Genomic DNA, 18054 nt, shown 5'->3' on the forward strand with positions numbered 1-18054 from the left:
ATGGCCTCCGGCCTCGACGCAGAGTCAAACAGTTGACTGATTCTGTTTTTAATGCTGTTTCCCCCGGTGTAGTCCTCTTTCACTCCACCGTCATCGCTCTCTCTGTTTGAAGGCTCTGGAGATGCCTGCTTCGGCTCTGGCGATGCCTGCTTCGGCTCCGGCGATGTCTGCTTCGGCTCCGGCGATGCCTGCTTCGGCTCCGGCGATGCCTGCTTCGGCTCCGGAGATGCCTGCTTCGGCTCCGGAGATGCCTGCTTCGGCTCCGGAGATGCCTGCTTCGGCTCCGGAGATGCCTGCTTCGGCTCCGGAGATGCCTGCTTCGGCTCCGGCGATGCCTGCTTCGGCTCCGGCGATGCCTGCTTCGGCTCCGGCGATGCCTGCTTCGGCTCCGGCGATGCCTGCTTCGGCTCCGGAGATGCCTGCTTCGGCTCCGGCGATGCCTGCTTCGGCTCCGGAGATGCCTGCTTCGGCTCCGGAGATGCCTGCTTCGGCTCCGGAGATGCCTGCTTCGGCTCCGGAGATGCCTGCTTCGCTGCTCCGGAGATGCCTGCTTCGGCTCCGGAGATGCCTGCTTCTGCTCCGGAGATGCCTGCTTCTGCTCCGGAGATGCCTGCTTCGGCTCCGGAGATGCCTGCTTCGGCTCCGGAGATGCCTGCTTCGGCTCCGGAGATGCCTGCTTCGGCTCCGGAGATGCCTGCTTCGGCTCCGGAGATGCCTGCTTCGGCTCCGGAGATGCCTGCTTCGGCTCCGGAGATGCCTGCTTCGGCTCCGGAGATGCCTGCTTCGGCTCCGGAGATGCCTGCTTCGGCTCCGGAGATGCCTGCTTCGGCTCCGGAGATGCCTGCTTCGGCTCCGGAGATGCCTGCTTCGGCTCCGGAGATGCCTGCTTCGGCTCCGGAGATGCCTGCTTCGGCTCCGGAGATGCCTGCTTCGGCTCCGGCGATGCCTGCTTCGGCTCCGGCGATGCCTGCTTCGGCTCCGGCGATGCCTGCTTCGGCTCCGGAGATGCCTGCTTCGGCTCCGGAGATGCCTGCTTCGGCTCCGGAGATGCCTGCTTCGGCTCCGGAGATGCCTGCTTCGGCTCCGGAGATGCCTGCTTCGGCTCCGGAGATGCCTGCTTCGGCTCCGGAGATGCCTGCTTCGGCTCCGGAGATGCCTGCTTCGGCTCGGAGATGCCTGCTTCTGCTCTGGAGCAGGAGATGCTGGCTTATTTGAATCACGTTTGGTGTTGTGTGTGGAGATAGCTATGGTAGGCTGGGGGGGCAGAGAAAGACCGCCTGACTCAAACTTCGAGGTGAGCTCCATGGACAGACGCTTCCTAGCACCACCCCAACGAAATGTTTCATCGGTTGAAGAGGCTCCATCGCTACCTGAGTGATTCCGCATTTTGACGACAGAAGCTCGAGCTTCATCTTCCTTCGCTTTTCCGTTGTTCTGCTCTGAATTAGTTGCAACATCTCCAGAAGCTTTGTCGTTTGTTTGGATGATGTCTTTCTGGACAAGCTCAGTTTTCTTTGTCTCTTCGGGCCGACTGGTTTGTGAGGCTGTTTTTCCTACACTAGAGTCACGAGTTTCCTCTTTACCTGCTTCACTAGCTTTGCTTGTTGTTGGGTGACTTTTGAGAAGCTCACTTTGAGAGCCTGCTTTGGCATTTGAGGTGACAGCCGGCTGAGATGTTTTTTGAGCTCGAGGGGTCAAAGGCTCTGAGTTTTGAATTTTCGACGTAGCGGGGAGCGTCTTTGGGGCATGAATGGAGCGGATGGTGGTATTCTTCTGCAAAGAGAAGGGCTTGGGAGCGAGGCCAGGTTTGGGGGCCAGCGGTGGCTTGGGTTTCGACATGACCCTAGTCTTGGAAGCCTCGACGGAGCTCTCCATGGCCGAGTTGCTGAAACAGGACGAGTGAAGAACAGAACATGTTTATCCACAGCAAACTCCATATTTTCATTAATGAAAACCCATTTCATACTCAGAACAGAAAAAGCCAGTCGGTTATGTTGTCACAAAGAAGACGGGAATGGTCTGGTTTGTCTAGATTTTTCAAAGTGCATTACTCTACTACAGAAGCAAAGAGAAACTAATCAATCATTCTGAACAAACATCAGCCACTATCAAAAAAAAGTCTTCCTGCCACTGGCTTTCATATTTTTTCCCTCAGGTTTCAGTCTTTGATTTGGTCTTTTGATAACATAAAATGCACTGAACCTTTCCTTGATTGTTTCTCTTTTTCTCCAGCTAAAATTAAAGTAGTTAAATGGTAAGACTCTCACACACAGTGAAGCTCTGACAGCGTGTGATGGCTCATCTTGACTGAGGATGTTTAGTGATACGTAAAATGGGAAACTAAAATTAACTGATTGAGAATGAGCAAGATAAACTGCTCTGAACAGGTCCAAGTGATAACATTTACAAATGTTAAGTATTACACAACGATGAAAGTGCCAAGCATTGAGGGAACACCTGAAAGGAAAAGTAATCAAGATCAAAACAGGCAAGCAGGGAACAGGCCTGGTGAACCGTACCATACATCTATAATACAATCTACAGCTCTGGCACAGTCAAAACCCGGAGCTGGCATTGATCTGAAACCACTAAAAGATAAACAAACTGCAACTGTCCTGAGCAACCTGTCACATGAGCACTTTGACCAACAGAAATGGCCTCCCTCCCTCCCCACTCACAAAAAAAGGGCCAAATTTACACACCGTGTGAAAAAGATAACAGTAATACAATATGTGACCAAATCTGCTACACTAAATACCACAGGCATTGTGTGCAGCATGTCATCTGGTTTGTCCTGTAAGACTAAAACCGGTAACTCCACACCCTGCAGTTTGAAAACTCTCTACACTAACTAGTACAGCTTGAGAAAGAATAGAAAATGCTCATAGAGCATTGTTATCAATCTGCAGCTGGTTTGCATAAACTGTTTAGATTCCAAACAGCAGTTTTCAGTATGTGTGCACTTAGGTATTTTTACATGGGATATGCAATTTACTTTTTTCTTCTTTGCTACACTTCTTAAACACAACACCTTTAGGTGTGCAAGATATTGTGTAATGAGATCAGGTTGGACTACAGCTGTGTGCACCACCCAATGATTTTTTTTAAATTTTGTTTTTAAGTGTCTAGTTTGTTTCTACCCCTCCTCTATTTTCCCAGCAGCTAAATTCCTAAGAAAGAAACACTCTGGAGGAGAGAAGGCTTTCAGCCCTTGCTTTTGTCAGTTATTTTCGATGGTTTCTGCAAAGCTCGGTCTCCTGTAGCACTTTGCTTGCAGGCTTTTAACTTTCTTTATCTCTGTTTGCCTTTAGTGCCCCCGTTGTCGTGTCAAGGCCACACTGGCTGCCTTTAGTTTTTATGTTCAGGTCAATTTATTCTCCCCAGTGATGCTGTGAGAGCGCGCTTACTTCGACGTCAGTTTGGTCTCAAAGAGCCAATCGAAACGACTTCACCAGCTAAACCAGCGTTATATCCCTGTGTTTCATTTCGAGTTGTTAATAAGTTACTAGTAGACGCGTCAATAGTGAACTCCGAGCCGGTGTCCGGCTCTGGGTCCTCTCAAAGTGGACAAAGAAAGGCGATATAAGCGAAATGAAAGAGTGATCCGAGCTTGTGTGTTCTGGACACAGCTCTTAAGTAAGGATGCGAGGACTGATAATGAGGATGTAGGTCAGCCAAATTATTTCACAAAGCTTGGAAAACACCCATTACACTGTCACAAAGGTTGTGCACCTGTCCCTAAACTTACCCCTTCCCATTATTAAGATAACAACATAAGCACTTAGCTTTTTATAAAGTTTTCTTTCAATCTTTTTGCGTGCAAGTGTGTGTTTACCTTTCGTCTTCACGAAGTCATAAAGATGGAAGGGGGGAAGGAAGCGGGAAGAAGATATAAAAGAAAACTGTTCCTCCGTTTCCCGTGATCGTCTCGCCTGCCGAGCTGTTGTCAGACCAAGTGTGTGTGTGTGTGTGTGTACGTGTGTGTGTTTTCAGCTCATTCACACCAACAAGACGTCAGCCAACTCATACACCCAGCAGACACTCCCTCCACCCGCCTCACAGTCCGAGCCACGCTGCCTCCAGCGAAAACACCAGGAGACCGGAAGAAGCGTGTGTGCACTTCAAAATAAAAGTGCATTAACAGGAGTCAGGCCCGGAGAGGTTGTTTGGCTGAAATATATGTTTTTGTTTGAGTATGAAAGCAGAGCTGACAGTAAGAAGTGCTGGTTAAAGTCTTTCACATTTGGATCCACAAAGAAAAAATATTATCGAGTTTTGAAATTATTAAAACCACAAAAATCTTTATGTGACATAATATGCTAACATCATTTTATATTTCACTGCTTTGCAGCCTAATAGCTTATTAAATTAAATTAGTATTAGTATTAAATTAAATAGGCGACATTTTACTAGCCTGTAAAAGGAGCGTCTCGTGAGTTAAATGGGAAATTTCTTTGCTTAAAGCTTCAGTGGAATAATTTTTCGTACTCTATTTTTTCCTTTTAATACTCTGACCTAGTGTTAGCTTCCTGAATGGCTTAAGAATTGTAACAGGTAAGATAAGTTTTAGGACTCTGAGATTTAAGGAACGGGAATAAAACAGCTAGTTTATTGCATTAGCCCAAGGTAAATTCTCAGTTTGAAAAGGTGGACCAGTATCTAGTGCTTGAACATACCTGGAAAATTTTAATAAATAAATAAATGACTTAACTCACTTACCATTAATTGAACGACAGCAAAACCCCTTCCAACTCCTTGTTGTTTTGAAAATTTAGTCCGGAGGTTCTCTGTGAGTTTATCTAACTTGACAGTAGTTTCCTTTTCAGTGGACTGGATTAACAGGTTCTAACTGAGATGAAAAGCCACTTTGCCCAGAGAGAAAAGGAATAAGATCCGTCCAGCTCATACTGCTTCATGGCAGCGAGGGTACCTTGGGTTTTTTAACAGCAGGCATCAGCACTCACACAGTAAACTTGAATTTGCATAACACCTGAGTCTTTACGACATTAATTTGCGTTGCATGCGCCGAGAACAAGAAACAACTCACAAGTGAACTTTGTGCAAATCTGAGAAGAGTGACTTCTTTGAAAACTAAGAAGGCTTTTTAATAATTATTTCAGTGCTAGATGTGTTTATGTGTGTGTTAGTGATGTTTTCGGATGCGGGAACATATCAATACAGAACGGTAAAAATACATTTCATCATCACAGAACCAATCAAAACCAATAAAAGGTACTTCCTTATTAATCAGCAGTGGTGTAAAGATCTCAAAGTAGGATTTTTTAATTTTAGCCTGTGTTAGTTTATACTCATACTCAGCTGCTTTTATCCAACTATAGGTGAACCTATAGGTGATACTTTACAGATTTTTACATTACAGATACTTACAGCGTTTCAATGTTATAACAGTTTTTAATACAAAGCTGCAGTTTAAGAGTACTGATAAGCAAATAATTCATTCTACATGATGGAAATTTATTTTATTTTATTTTATTTTATTTTATTTTATTTTATTTTATTTTATTTTATTTTATTTTATTTTAAGAGCTAATGCATCAGCCACCCCCCCTTGTGGAAGTCTCGGGGAAGTTCCACACTCTCTCCAGTTCACCGGGCTCTAGGCTCGCCAAGCAGGTTGTCATGGCAACTGTACAGCATGCGCTTACAAAAACAAGAGCTTGACCGTTCACCCACAGCTCTTTCGACATTCGACATCCCCGGCGCCATCTTCTTCTTCTTTTTCAAGCCTTTAGATAAGCACTCGTTTAAATAGGAGGGAAGCTGAGGAGAAGGGGGAGGATGAGCGGAGCCAAATCCCGCGGCGACCTGCCTGTTGCTGAAAATGTCACCAGCGGCGGGCACGGCACTGCGGCTCCTCCGCGGGACCGCAAGCCAGGCGGAGGAGTTCTGAAGAGGCTCAAGTCCCGAAGGAGTCAGCAGGTGGACGGCAGGGCCGTCACGGAGGAAGACCTCCGGGCACGGACTGGACACATGACCCCGGAGGACGTGCTGGGACTGCGAGTAGCTACTCGAGGTTTGAGCCTCTGTCTTTGAAACAGCAGATTCAATTTTGACATAAATCTAGAGCAAGCGATACCTTAATAACATGCTGTTCGAGATGGAGAGGAGAAATACATACCTGACAACACAAACAACTGTCACGGCAGTAGCCAGTCTTTCTATTTTTAAGCATCTTAATGGGCACTTGAATTGTATTAAATAGCAGACGTTTTCTATTGTCACAGTTGGCTAGTGCCAAAGATCATATTAGGACTTTAAACTCCTAACAAATGTCCGACAAACAAAACAAAGCACTGCTGTGTACACAGTGGGGCTGATCTGGGTGGTCTTAGGTAAGGTCTTCGTTAAATTAAAAAAATCCAGCTGAGTAGATTATGATATGTGCTATGGCCTACATGTATAGCTGTGGGGAGCACATGATCTAAGAAAGAGAATTAAAATCGTGGAAGCCAAATAACAAGCTTTGTGTGATAATGTCTTTGTTTATGACAACTAAATTGTAAAAGCACGATCAATGCTTATATTGATCTACCCTTTAATATAAGAACACAGAGTGTGGCTGTGCATTTTGATCCCTGATAGACCTGCACTGAGGCAAAAGCTCCACAGTTCGACTCATTTTATGGTTGTATGCCATAAAATAAACAGTGTATGTGTATATATTCAAAGTTGCATGTGCAAATGTGGACGCAAAGCTGTGTAATCAGAGTCTGAGCATGGTCTGTAACACATTTTGCAAAAATACAAAAGCAGCCTGCTTTTATATTTTAAGAGCGATAGCTCGGGAATGATTCCGGGGGGAATAACTCCTTTGGTCTCTCTCATTATTTACAGGGTACCTCTGTAAACCCGAGGACAATATTTACAACATCGAATTTGTCCGCTTCAAGATCAGAGACCTGGAGACAGACACGGTCCTGTTTGAGATTGCCAAACCCCCACATACAGGTAGTGTGTGTTAGCTCACTGCTTGTGTTTTATTTATGTGGTAATGTAGATGCAGATTAGCTCCATAGTAGTGTTTTTGTTATTGTTGCTGTTATTGTTTATTTGCCTAAGAAGCAACAAAAAAAAAGAAAAAAGAAAAAAAGAGGGAAATCCCTGGTTCAAGCCCAGGAAGAGACACCTGGAACTGAGGGGAAACACAAATCAGGAAAGGTTCTGTGGAGGTCACCCCTTGTGAATAAGGAAGCAATGAAAAGTAGCTTCTGTAATGCAGGTGCAGGTGACAGTCATAAGTAGCTGCCTCCAAAGGGCTTGACCCTCCTGACAAGGGTTCCTAAATGGTTTTAAATAAGCTGGGTTTGGAAACATCTGTCACCTGTTATTTTGATTAAAAATAGTCTTCAGTATGGATCATAGAAAACGTCTCTGCCTAATCTTGTTGGTATCAGATGATGATGAGGAGAACAGAGAGTCAGACGCCAGCACAGGCCGGTTTGTACGCTACCAGTTCACCCCAGCATTCCTGCAGCTGCGGACCGTGGGAGCCACGTGAGTGACTCACGCATAATCTACGCACACCTCACCTGCTCCGTACGCAAACAGTGAAAACAATTACAGCATTATCTTCTATCAGCTACACGCCCATGCCTACTATCCATGTGACTGTAATGAGCTTCTAATTTTCGAATTATATAAGAACGCAAAACCTGCAGTTGTTAACACCCTGATCTCCTTTCTTCCCTCTTTCTTTCTTACTTCATTCACTCAGGGTGGAATTCACGGTTGGGAACCGGCCTCTAAGCAACTTTCGCATGATCGAAAGGCACTACTTCCGTGATCACCTGCTGAAGAGCTTTGATTTTGACTTTGGCTTCTGCATCCCGAACAGCCGTAATACCTGTGAGCATATCTATGAGTTCCCTCAGCTGTCTGAGAGCCTGGGTGAGTCACCTTTTTAAAACTTATAACCATAATAAGAGCATACAAATGTCGAAACCTTCCCACGTGGAGATTTTAACAGCAAACTGTGGAAAAGTGATAGCGTTTTATCAAATGTTGATTGTCTAGAAGAAGACTAACTTTTGATATTTTGTACCATGCACATACCAAAGGAATACATCAGCATTTCCTATTCTTGACATTTGCTTCAATGGATTTTTAAATCCCTATTTGTCATGCATCTAAGCACAACAGTAAACATTTGGTTACATTTTAGCAGGACTTTTGCTGGCGACGTCATCACTGATGCACATATCAGCAGCTAGCCAAAAGGTTTTTGCAGTTTTATTAAGCCTGACCTATTTCTGCTCTTACATAGGTACAACCCCAATTCCAAAAGAGTTGTCACACTGTCAAATGTAAATAAAAACAGAATGCTTGAATGATTTGCAAATCTCCTATACCAATATTTTATTCACAGGAGAACATAGAAAGCATATCAAATATTTACAATAAAAAAAATATAATTTTAAGAAAAAAAATGAGATCCTTTTAAATTTAATGGCAGCAGCACATCTCTAAAATGTGTTACACGATCATTTATGGACTGCTGGTTTTAACAACAGTCCATAAATGATCTCTGGGAACTGAGGAAACCAGCTGCCGGACCTAAATGTTATCCTATTCGTATCTAATATAAGAATATAGTTATTGAGCAGTACCAAATAACTAAATTATAATTAGAAACGTTTTGTGATTTTAATTTTATGATGAATTAAAAATTTCAGTTGGTGAGAAGTCTTCGACAATGAAGCCATGCTGTTGTAATAGACACAGTACACAGTTTAGCATTGTCTTGCTGAGATATCCAAGGGTTTCACTGAAAAAGACGTCGTCTGGACGGGGGGATACGTTGCACTAAAACCTGTATATACCTTTTAGCTTTGAAGGTGTCTTTTTCCAAATGTGCAAGCTGCTAATTCAGTAGGCATTAATGCACCCCCATACCGTCAGAGATGCAGGGTTTGGAACTGATAACAATTCAGATGTTCCCTCTTCAGCATTTCTTGACCATGTGCACATTATAGCTTTTTCTTTACTTGATAGCACTTTAACCTGAATTTGTGGATAGCACAGTGAACTGTGTTCACAGACAGTGATTTCTAGAAGTATTCCTGAGTCCATGATTTCCAGGATAGAATCATGCCTGTTTTTAATGCAGTGCTGCCTGAAGGCTTGAAGGCCATTGTCCACTGCGCACAGAGATTTCTCCAGATTCTCTGAATCTTGATGATATTACCTACTGTAGATGATGATATATTTAAAGTCTTCACATCTTTACATTGAGCAAAATTATTCTGAAACTGTTCAGTGTTCAATTGTTCACTGTTTTTCTGTAGATTGGTGAACAATTGACAATCTTTACTTTTGAGACACTCATGTAGTCATGCAGGCCATGGTAATCTAAGGAGCTCGGAAGGAAAAGCGACCGGACGTCTTTAGGTTTCTTGAAGACAGCTCCCATTAGGGCTTAAGTACCTGGGACTCTCCACCATTTGGTCTTAGAACTGAAGAAGCTTTTCAGATGAGAGGTGTAAGGTCTTCAGGGAAGTTAAGCAAGTCCAGATGCTTTTCTTTCCAACCTCTGCCTCTCTTTTTATGCCCAGTCTTGTTGCTGACCTGCTGCCACTTTAGCAGGTCAGTTAGAAAATATTTTTTTAGTACCACTTCCTTTCCCAGGCTTTTGTTTGCCCCCATCCCAGCATGTTTTTTAGATAGACTCTTAAATAAATTTTACAGAGTGTTGTGTTTTTGGAAATGCGGCTCTAATTGTATCCAGAACATCACACAAATTCTCTGTATGAGACATTATGCCATTTTCTTCAACACTTGGCCATGGTTTAGGTTTTTAATCCTGCCTTAATACTATAATACTAACCATAAATGCCATATGTACTTTGAAACTGTTTTTGGCTGCTGTGATAGTTGCTACTCTTCACTCTGGCCAGGAAGAAATCCTTCCTGAAGCAACAACACACAAAACAAACTTTAGCCAAAGCTAATATGAAGCTTCAGCAACGAGCTAGCTAAACATAGTCGAAATCCAGACAGTCTGTGTCGGTTTCTTGCCAAAGTTTTGTCTGGTAATCTACACTCGACTATCACAGAGGGATCAGATGAAGCAAAACACAAAGAACTTAAAAAAAAAAAAGCAAAAAAAAAAACTTTGAAAGATGTAATTTTTATTGCTTTTCCAGTACGTTAGCATACATGACAGTGTATAATACACACAGCATTACTGTTTTAATAAACAGTTATATTTACTTGGGTATCTGTATGCATACACTATACCTTGTGATGTTGCTGAGCCTTTTCTCAAGGAGCAATAGTTACTGAAGGGTTTTTTTTGTTTTGTTTTTATTTTTAAGTTTTACTTACATGGATATTTAAAACGTTTTCACTGACATGCATTTATCATCTGTTTTGCAGTCCATCAGATGGTGGAGTGTCCTTATGAGACTCGGTCAGACAGCTTCTACTTTGTCGAGAACAGACTGGTCATGCACAACAAGGCAGATTATGCTTACAACGGAGGACAGTGATGTCTGCCTGCTTGCGTGTAACCACACACACAAACACACGAACATGCTCATACACGTCCATCTGCTCACTTTTATTGATATATACATAGGCACATGTGCATGTTGCTGAACATACATACGGCTCATACCTGGCCCGAGAGCTGCTGCAGACACGGTTCAGTTGCCTCCAGTGTTTGTAAAGATGAATTACCATTTGTTGCAATCACTTTCAGGAGGTGTTTTGCATTAGTGTGAGATAGAGGTTACAGATGGGTTAATTTATAGGCTTTTGAAAATAGAGAAATCTGTAAAATCCGAGAGAGCTTGCAATTTGCAGCCGTGTATAACACGTGGCTCAGATTGATCAGATGGACATTAGTCTTCTCTTTACAGTTTTAGAAGTATCCTAACAGCCATTGAGTGAACACACACACACACATTTGCATACACACGCATGCACACTCAATCCCCGAGTGACACACATAGTGTTTACACAGGGTTTGTCAGAAGCAGCTGTTCTCAGAGCTACCGCCTCCACAATCCACTCCAGACAATGTCGGGGGAGAAACAGAGGAGCCATCCACAAAAACACTCCTGTCAAACGCACATGGTCACTCCTGCAGCCCCCTCCCTATCTCCCTCTCCGCCCACACAAACTGACACGTCAATAGTAGTACTGTATAAGACCAAAGGTTTCTGACATTATCACTGTTTTTTATTTATTTTTTTATTTTTTATTTTACAGTTCTGTGATGGCTCGTTAAGAAAGGACATGTCAAGTAGAAATTTCCCCCTGTTATCTTCAGAGAGCAGCAGAAGTGTCCCAAATATGTTCTGGTTTCCTTATTTCAAAGTGGAGCTGTTATGTTTGTCCTTATTTTCTGTCATTTACCGTTACGCTAACAGATGCTGATTTATAACAAGGTCTCAGATAACAAGGTCAGCATATGTACAAGTTATCACCACAAGCTCTTGGCTCTGTATGATGCCACAGAGCTGTGATTTCCTTAAGATGGTCATCTCTCACTGTGAGCACACCGGCAGCACCCACCTGCTATTCAAACCTTGTCTTTGCAAGAGACAACAATCAAATGTAAATTGTTTTAACAGGGGTAGGGAGCTTAAAATGGCTTTTTTTAGATAGAGGACGTCCCACTGTAAGGTAATTGTGGATTATTAGAAAATGTGAATCACACAGCACTACTCTTAATCTGGAAATGAGCAAATTACGTCCCTTTTTCTTGGTGACAGCAGTCAATAAAAATGAAGATTTCTTTTTGAACATTTAGGTTTGATTATCTGTACTTCCAATTCCTTATCACAAACGTCTTAAAAGCTTGATTATATCTGATATTTGAGTTTGTCTTTATCCTAACTGGACAGCATACTATCTCATGGTAATTTGTAAACTTTGGTGTTCGGGGTTTAAGGTGGTGTTTGTAAAGTATATACATATATATAAATATACATAATTTGTAAAAAGTGAAATGATTAAATAAATGTACATTTTCAGGTAGAAAATGTGTGAAGCTTGTTTCATTTGTCAGAATGGGAAAAGTTAAGTTTGAAATGAGAATATCCCAAACATGGCCACTAGGAGGAGTTGTACCATAATACATTTAGTGCCACCGGTGCCAGTTTAGTTGTTTTATGCTTTAAGTTTGTTTTTGTTTTTTATTGTTGTTGTTTTTTTTTTTAAATCATTGTGATGGGACAAGTTTGCATTCATTTCTTGTGTTTGGTTAGGGCTTAAAATGAGGCCATGATCTGAACTCCTTATATTCATGCATGACTGATTTATACACGAAACATGAAACTGATTACGTCATGTTAACTTCCTACCACTATTTTACCAAAAGTTACATAAAATAGGGCAGGACTTCATGCAGTACATTTCAAAAATGAGTCCACTTTGATCATCCCATTTTGGACTCTTGTGATTTTAATCAGATCGTTGTTTGTCTTGTATCTGGGTTCATCTCTCTCAGTTTCCATCTGTTTCCAGTTCCTAGACTGCAAGTCTCATGGTGTTTTCTCTTTCCACACCTATGCAGTTTTCATTGCCTCCCTCTCACGCTGTGTTTTTTTCCTTTTTCCTTTTTTCTTTTCTTTCCCTCTCTCTCACCTGGTAACCAGACCTCTGGACTGGAGTGTTGAGTTTCCACTTTCCCAGAGAAGAGGACAATCTGAGCCACACAAAGACCTATAATGGACCCCCTCTGCTCTCTCCTCCCTTTGCTCTGACACTGCACAGCTGCACACACACATGCACACAGAAGCACACACTGCATATGTAACAATACATGCACCCACCATTTTTTTAAATCTTTTTTTTTTTTTTTTTTACTGCCCATTCAGGTCCTACCTGCTTTCTCCTATTGTTTCTCAAAGTAAATCCTTTGCTCATTATCACCCTATTTGATCTGCTGTTCAGGCACATTAAATCATTGTCATAGAATCTACATTTTCACCATCCTTGAATACACCTTTAATATATCTTATAATAGCACATCAGATTGGGGATGTGACATAAAAACCATTTTAGCTCACCCTAAAATGATTTCCTGAATCGTTGTTTTGCAACTTTGGCTAGGAAGTGGCTAAAAAAAAAAAAAAAAAAAATCAAATTTAGCTACAGTAATGAGAGTGTTTTAGACAGTATGGACATCACAAGGAGAGTTGGTTTTAAAGTGTGAGAAAAACCTGTTTAGATGCAGCATTCATTTTCTGGTTTTTTTGTTTTGTTTTTTGTTTTCCAACAACACCCTTTAGCCACTAACAGAGTGCTAGCTACTAGCATTTGCTAACGGTGACTGACTATGCGAGCTAAACTATGCAAGAAGGAAAATTATTAAAAAGAATAAAGCTGGGGACACAATTCGCAAATGGAAAATAATGAGGAGAAAGATGATAATTTTTTTTATTGTTAAGAGAAAATAATTTGATTATAGCGAGTCTGGTGTTTTCATCTGTTTTCATCTCTAGCAGCTCCACAATTGCATAAAGGGCCACTTTATTAGATACAGATTGCTAGTATTTGGTTGCTTGCCCTTTTGCTTTCAGAGCTGTTTTAATTCTTTATGGCATAGATTCAACGAGGTGCTGCAAACATTTCTCAGAGATTTTGGTCCATATTGACATGCCCAGCTGCTGCCGATTTGTCTGCTGCACATCCGTGACGTGAATCTCCCGTTCCACCGCATCCCAGAGGTGCTCTGTTGGATTGAGTACAGCAAACTCACTGCAACGTTTAAGAAACCAGTTTGAGATGAGCTAGACTTTGTTGTGCATTATCCTGCTGGAAGCTGCCATCGGAAGATGGTACACTGTGGTCATCAAGGGATGGACGAGGTCATCAGCAATGCTCAGGTAGGCTGTGGTGTTTAAACAATGGTTGGTACTAAGATGCCCAAGTGTACCAAGAAAATATCCCCTATTACACCACAAGCCTGAACCACTGATGCAAGACAAGATGGATCCATGCATTCATGTCATTAATACCAAATTCTGACCCTGCCATCTAAATGTTGAGGCAGAAACTGAGACTCATCAAACCAGGCAACATTTTCCTCATATCTGTTATCTAAATTTGATGAGCCCGTGTCAACTGCAGTCTCAGTTTCCTGTTCTTAGCTGACAAAAGTGACACCCGGTGTGGTCTTCTACCACTGTAACCTATCCACTTCAAGGTTCAAATGCTGTCTGCTCAGAAGCTCTTCTGCATACCTTGTTTGTAACTGTTGTATTTGAGTTACTGTTTTATTAGCTTGCATCAGTCTGGACATGCTCCTGTGACCTCTGGCATCAACGAGGCATTTTCAACCCTAGAAACGATTCTGTGTGAAAATTCCCAGCGCATCAGCAGTTTCTGAAATACTCTGACCAGCTCGTCTGGCACTGACATCCATGCCGTTCAAAGTTACTTAAACAGCCTTTCTTCCACACTGATGAACTTCAGTAGGCGGTGAATAACTCATTTTGGTAGTTGAGTTAACAAAGTTATAAAAAATATATTTTATATTTCTGTTTTGTTGGACTACTTTACTACATCTGTTGACATTTAAAGGTATACTCTCCTACTTGATCCTATGCATAATGATAAACTATGTCACTCATGAAAACATTTAATAAACCTACAGATCCTAGGTCATGAATGAATTTATGAAACTTGCACTTTCTTCTCCCCCTCAAACGAAGTAAAGTATTACTTTAAAATACATACAAACTGATGGTGTGAAGACTCAGTGTGTCAGTTGCTGATTAGACCACAAAGCAGGGTGCAATTTAACTGTGAGCTCATAAATCAATAACCACCATCAGGCTGTAGGCCCTGCACACTGCAGCACAGCAGTAACGCAGCTGTACTGTACTAAACTATGTGTTGATATAAAAAGAATCTCGATATATCCAGTAGGACTCAAAAATTACCATACACGTGTGCGTACAGACACATCCACAGCAATAAATAAGCACACTTTCCAGGGATGATTTGTGTGTTCCCAGGCCTTCGTGGAACACATTTCAGCAGCCAGTTGTGGATTGACACACACACACACACACACACACACACACACACACACACACACACACACACACACCGGAAACAAGTGGACAGGTGGGATAAATCAAGCGTATTCACGCACCCTCCCCCGCGTGCACACATATATCTCTGTAACTGGCTTCCCCATGTATCCTGTTCAGTGAATCGCGCCACATTGAGATTAGGAGTGAAAAGCACAGGTTTATCGAGGTTCCCCTGAAACACACTCACTCACACATACGGATCTACACACGCAGCAGCGGGGACGCGGCGCGCGGACAGGGAATTTCATCCGTCTTCATACATATTAAAATAAGCCAGCTAGCGAATGGCCTGTTTGCATAGCGCCTTCCTGTGCCAAAAGCTCAGCCTACCTCGTTTAAAAAAAGAACATAGGCCGAAGAGGACGGGGAGTGGAAAAGGCCCGATGATCTTTTTAATTTAGCAAGATGCGAAAAAGGATTAACACAAGAGCACCTCCATTGAGACTACAGGCCAGGACCACACTATAAACTCACATAGTTCCGCTAAGTGAAGTGTGGTGTGCGTGTGCCTGCTGCTGTGTGGTGTGTGTGTGTGTGTCTGTGTCTGTGTGTGTGTGTGTGTGTGTGTGTGTGTGTGTGTGTGTGTGTGTGTGTGTGTGACTGTGACTGTAAGGTACTTTGGAGAGAGTATGGATTTCTTGCCATCAATACAAAACAGTCTTTCTTGGTTCTCTCCCATCACCCCCAACAACAACATCCAGCTACATCCATCCATCTCTCTCTCTTCCAAATCTACACACACACACACACACACACACACACACACACACACACACACACACACACACACACACACACACTACCTCTAACCCATCTTATTTGTATTTCTCATGTTCACTCTCCCTTTCTTGTTTTGATTTTTTTCCATCTTTCCATCCGTTGTTGCTCTCCAAGGCCCTGGTGCGAAATCCATCATGTGTTAAACACCATGTTATAAAGAAAAGTGATGAGTCACCACACGGTCCTCTTAGTTTAGGTCAGCACAACGATGTTCTCAGAGATGGTCGTGACTCCATCTGTGTCATTATGTCATTTCCAGCAATTACTCTGTGACATCATCTCAACCCCTGAAAAAGGTCAGGGTGAAAACATGTAGGATGGAGCGTGTACTGTAAATATAAATAAACACCTTCATCATCACAGCTACCTTCGTAAACACTCGCTGTTGTTTCCCTGTAGGTGAGAACCTACTTTAATGCATTTTTTAAAAAGGTATTATGCATTGCATTTAAATAAAGATCTAATTTTTGACCTAGCGGATGTGGTGATTTAATGCGATGCTGAGCAAGGCTTTGTAGATGTGACAAGAGATAGCAGATAATTAGTTATCCGCAAGTTAATAAAGCACTCAGGGCAGCAGTGATGGATAGACAGTCCTTTAACAAACTGTGATTCCCCGACCAATTTCCATGGTGGCGAGTGCAGTATTGACAATCTGTCTTTAAGTGTTAGGTCTCTGCTGATGTGTAGGCAGAAGCCTTTGTGCAGCTTGTGTGTGTGAGTGTACTGTTCCTGCATTCGTCTGCCCAACTGTCTGTGTGGTATTACAGTGCAGATTTCCGCCGCTGCTTACACTCATGTGGCTGTCAGACAGAAATAGTCATCAAGGTAAATAGTTTGTGGTGTGTTGGTGCTTACAGGAAGCCCGCAGCCACCTTTGGAAGTCTCCCCAGAACCCCCAGTCCAGTTTGTTTTGTGTGCGTTTGATTAATAAAAGGTTAACTCAACCCTCAGTCAACTGTTAAGAGAGGCATGTAAATCTCCCCCGCAATCTCTTCCTTCCTCTGCCTTTCACTCCTCCCTTTGTCTCTTCCTTTGCCACACCTTCCCCTGGGGGATGCAGGGATTGTGATTGGAGAAGAGGTGGGGCTCCTGGCACAAGCACAGGTGTGCTCGTTTCCTCCCTTCTCCTCTCTCTCATGTAATGATTTCTTCAGCTCGCCACCTGCCAGGTGGAAAAAACACCCACAGCAAATGGAGCGCTTTAAAATGGCCTCCTGGCTTCCGCCTTAAAGGATTTTCTTTTTTTCTTTCTTTTTTTTTTCTTATTGCTTGTACAAACACTCCATTTTCATCCCTTTTCATTATCCATTGACTACGTTTAACTCAATGAAGTCTTCCTGGAACTACTTGTTTACATTTTGCGTCACATTCAAATGACGGCTCCTGGCTCTGAAAAACTGTCCACCAAGGCTCCCCCACTAGCTTTTCAGATGATCAGAACCTGGCTCTCTAGCACCATTCTCTCGACGCCACTTCTCGCCTCGCCCTTTGGAGCTGCCTGGAGGGTGGCGTAGAGCAGGTCCCAGGCCCCGAGAGGTCAAAGTTCACTCACCAACAATGGAATCTTACTCTGGGTCAGATGCAGTCAAGGAAACAAAGGCCAAGGATTGGACAAACTTCTGTGACAAGGAGACAGAGGGATGAAGATGCATAGAGCAAAAGCCAAAATGAGACGTGGAATGAATGCACTGAAAACCTTTCTCATACACTTACCCAGGCACATACACTCACACACATAACTGTGCAAATTTTGCTTTCACACACACTAAAATCTGCCAAAGCTGTTGCTTAAGCCCATAAAACAACTTAGTCAAAGTTTCTCAGGCTACAAAAATCTGTTTCCCAACAGTTCTCTCATTGTATTTCTTGTCTTTAAATAATAATCGCTTAGAGAAACAGCACGCTTCAATATCACAACAGTTCAGGTAAAACCAGAACTTTTTTCTCTTTAACCTCTCTATATCTTTTCATGTTGCTCCAACTTGTTCCTTCCCCTCCCCCACGCTGCTGTCTTTCTCCTCTCTCTCTCTTTTTTTTATTCACTGCCATTGATCATGCATGCAGAAATTCAGTACACCCAACCACGGCTCCAGCCAGGATAGGTTAGCTAGTGCAAGGCCCTGTCCTACATACTGTTCCCTCGCTATGGTCCGCCAGGCCAGTCACACCCTCCCCCTGACCTGCCTCTCCTCACTGACTA

At 42.8% G+C, this 18054-nt stretch overlaps 2 protein-coding genes across 3 annotated transcripts; both read left to right on the top strand.

Annotated features, from left to right (window-relative positions):
* LOC121814275 (loricrin-like) lies at positions 1 to 1244 on the top strand. The gene is made up of 3 exons (XM_042219360.1): positions 1 to 31; positions 113 to 490; positions 544 to 1244. Exons 1-3 carry the CDS (start codon positions 1 to 3, stop codon positions 1242 to 1244), a joined length of 1110 nt encoding a protein of 369 aa, XP_042075294.1.
* Positions 1245 to 5607: 4363 nt separating this feature from the next.
* Positions 5608 to 12018, top strand: LOC102299442 (protein unc-119 homolog B). 2 transcript variants are annotated; one of them, XM_005918623.3, is made up of 6 exons: positions 5608 to 6034; positions 6856 to 6969; positions 7416 to 7515; positions 7736 to 7908; positions 10396 to 10525; positions 11233 to 12018. In XM_005918623.3, exons 1-5 carry the CDS (start codon positions 5800 to 5802, stop codon positions 10506 to 10508), a joined length of 735 nt encoding a protein of 244 aa, XP_005918685.1. In that variant the 5' UTR covers positions 5608 to 5799; the 3' UTR covers positions 10509 to 10525; positions 11233 to 12018. The 2 variants fall into 2 exon arrangements, with proteins under 2 accessions (XP_005918685.1, XP_042075332.1); XM_042219398.1 differs by having other exon boundaries at positions 10396 to 12018.
* The last annotated feature ends 6036 nt before the right edge of the window (positions 12019 to 18054 follow it).

Source organism: Haplochromis burtoni, unplaced genomic scaffold (genome assembly GCF_018398535.1).
Source record: "Haplochromis burtoni strain Fernald_Lab_line unplaced genomic scaffold, NCSU_Asbu1 Contig_32, whole genome shotgun sequence".
NCBI lineage: Eukaryota > Metazoa > Chordata > Actinopteri > Cichliformes > Cichlidae > Haplochromis > Haplochromis burtoni.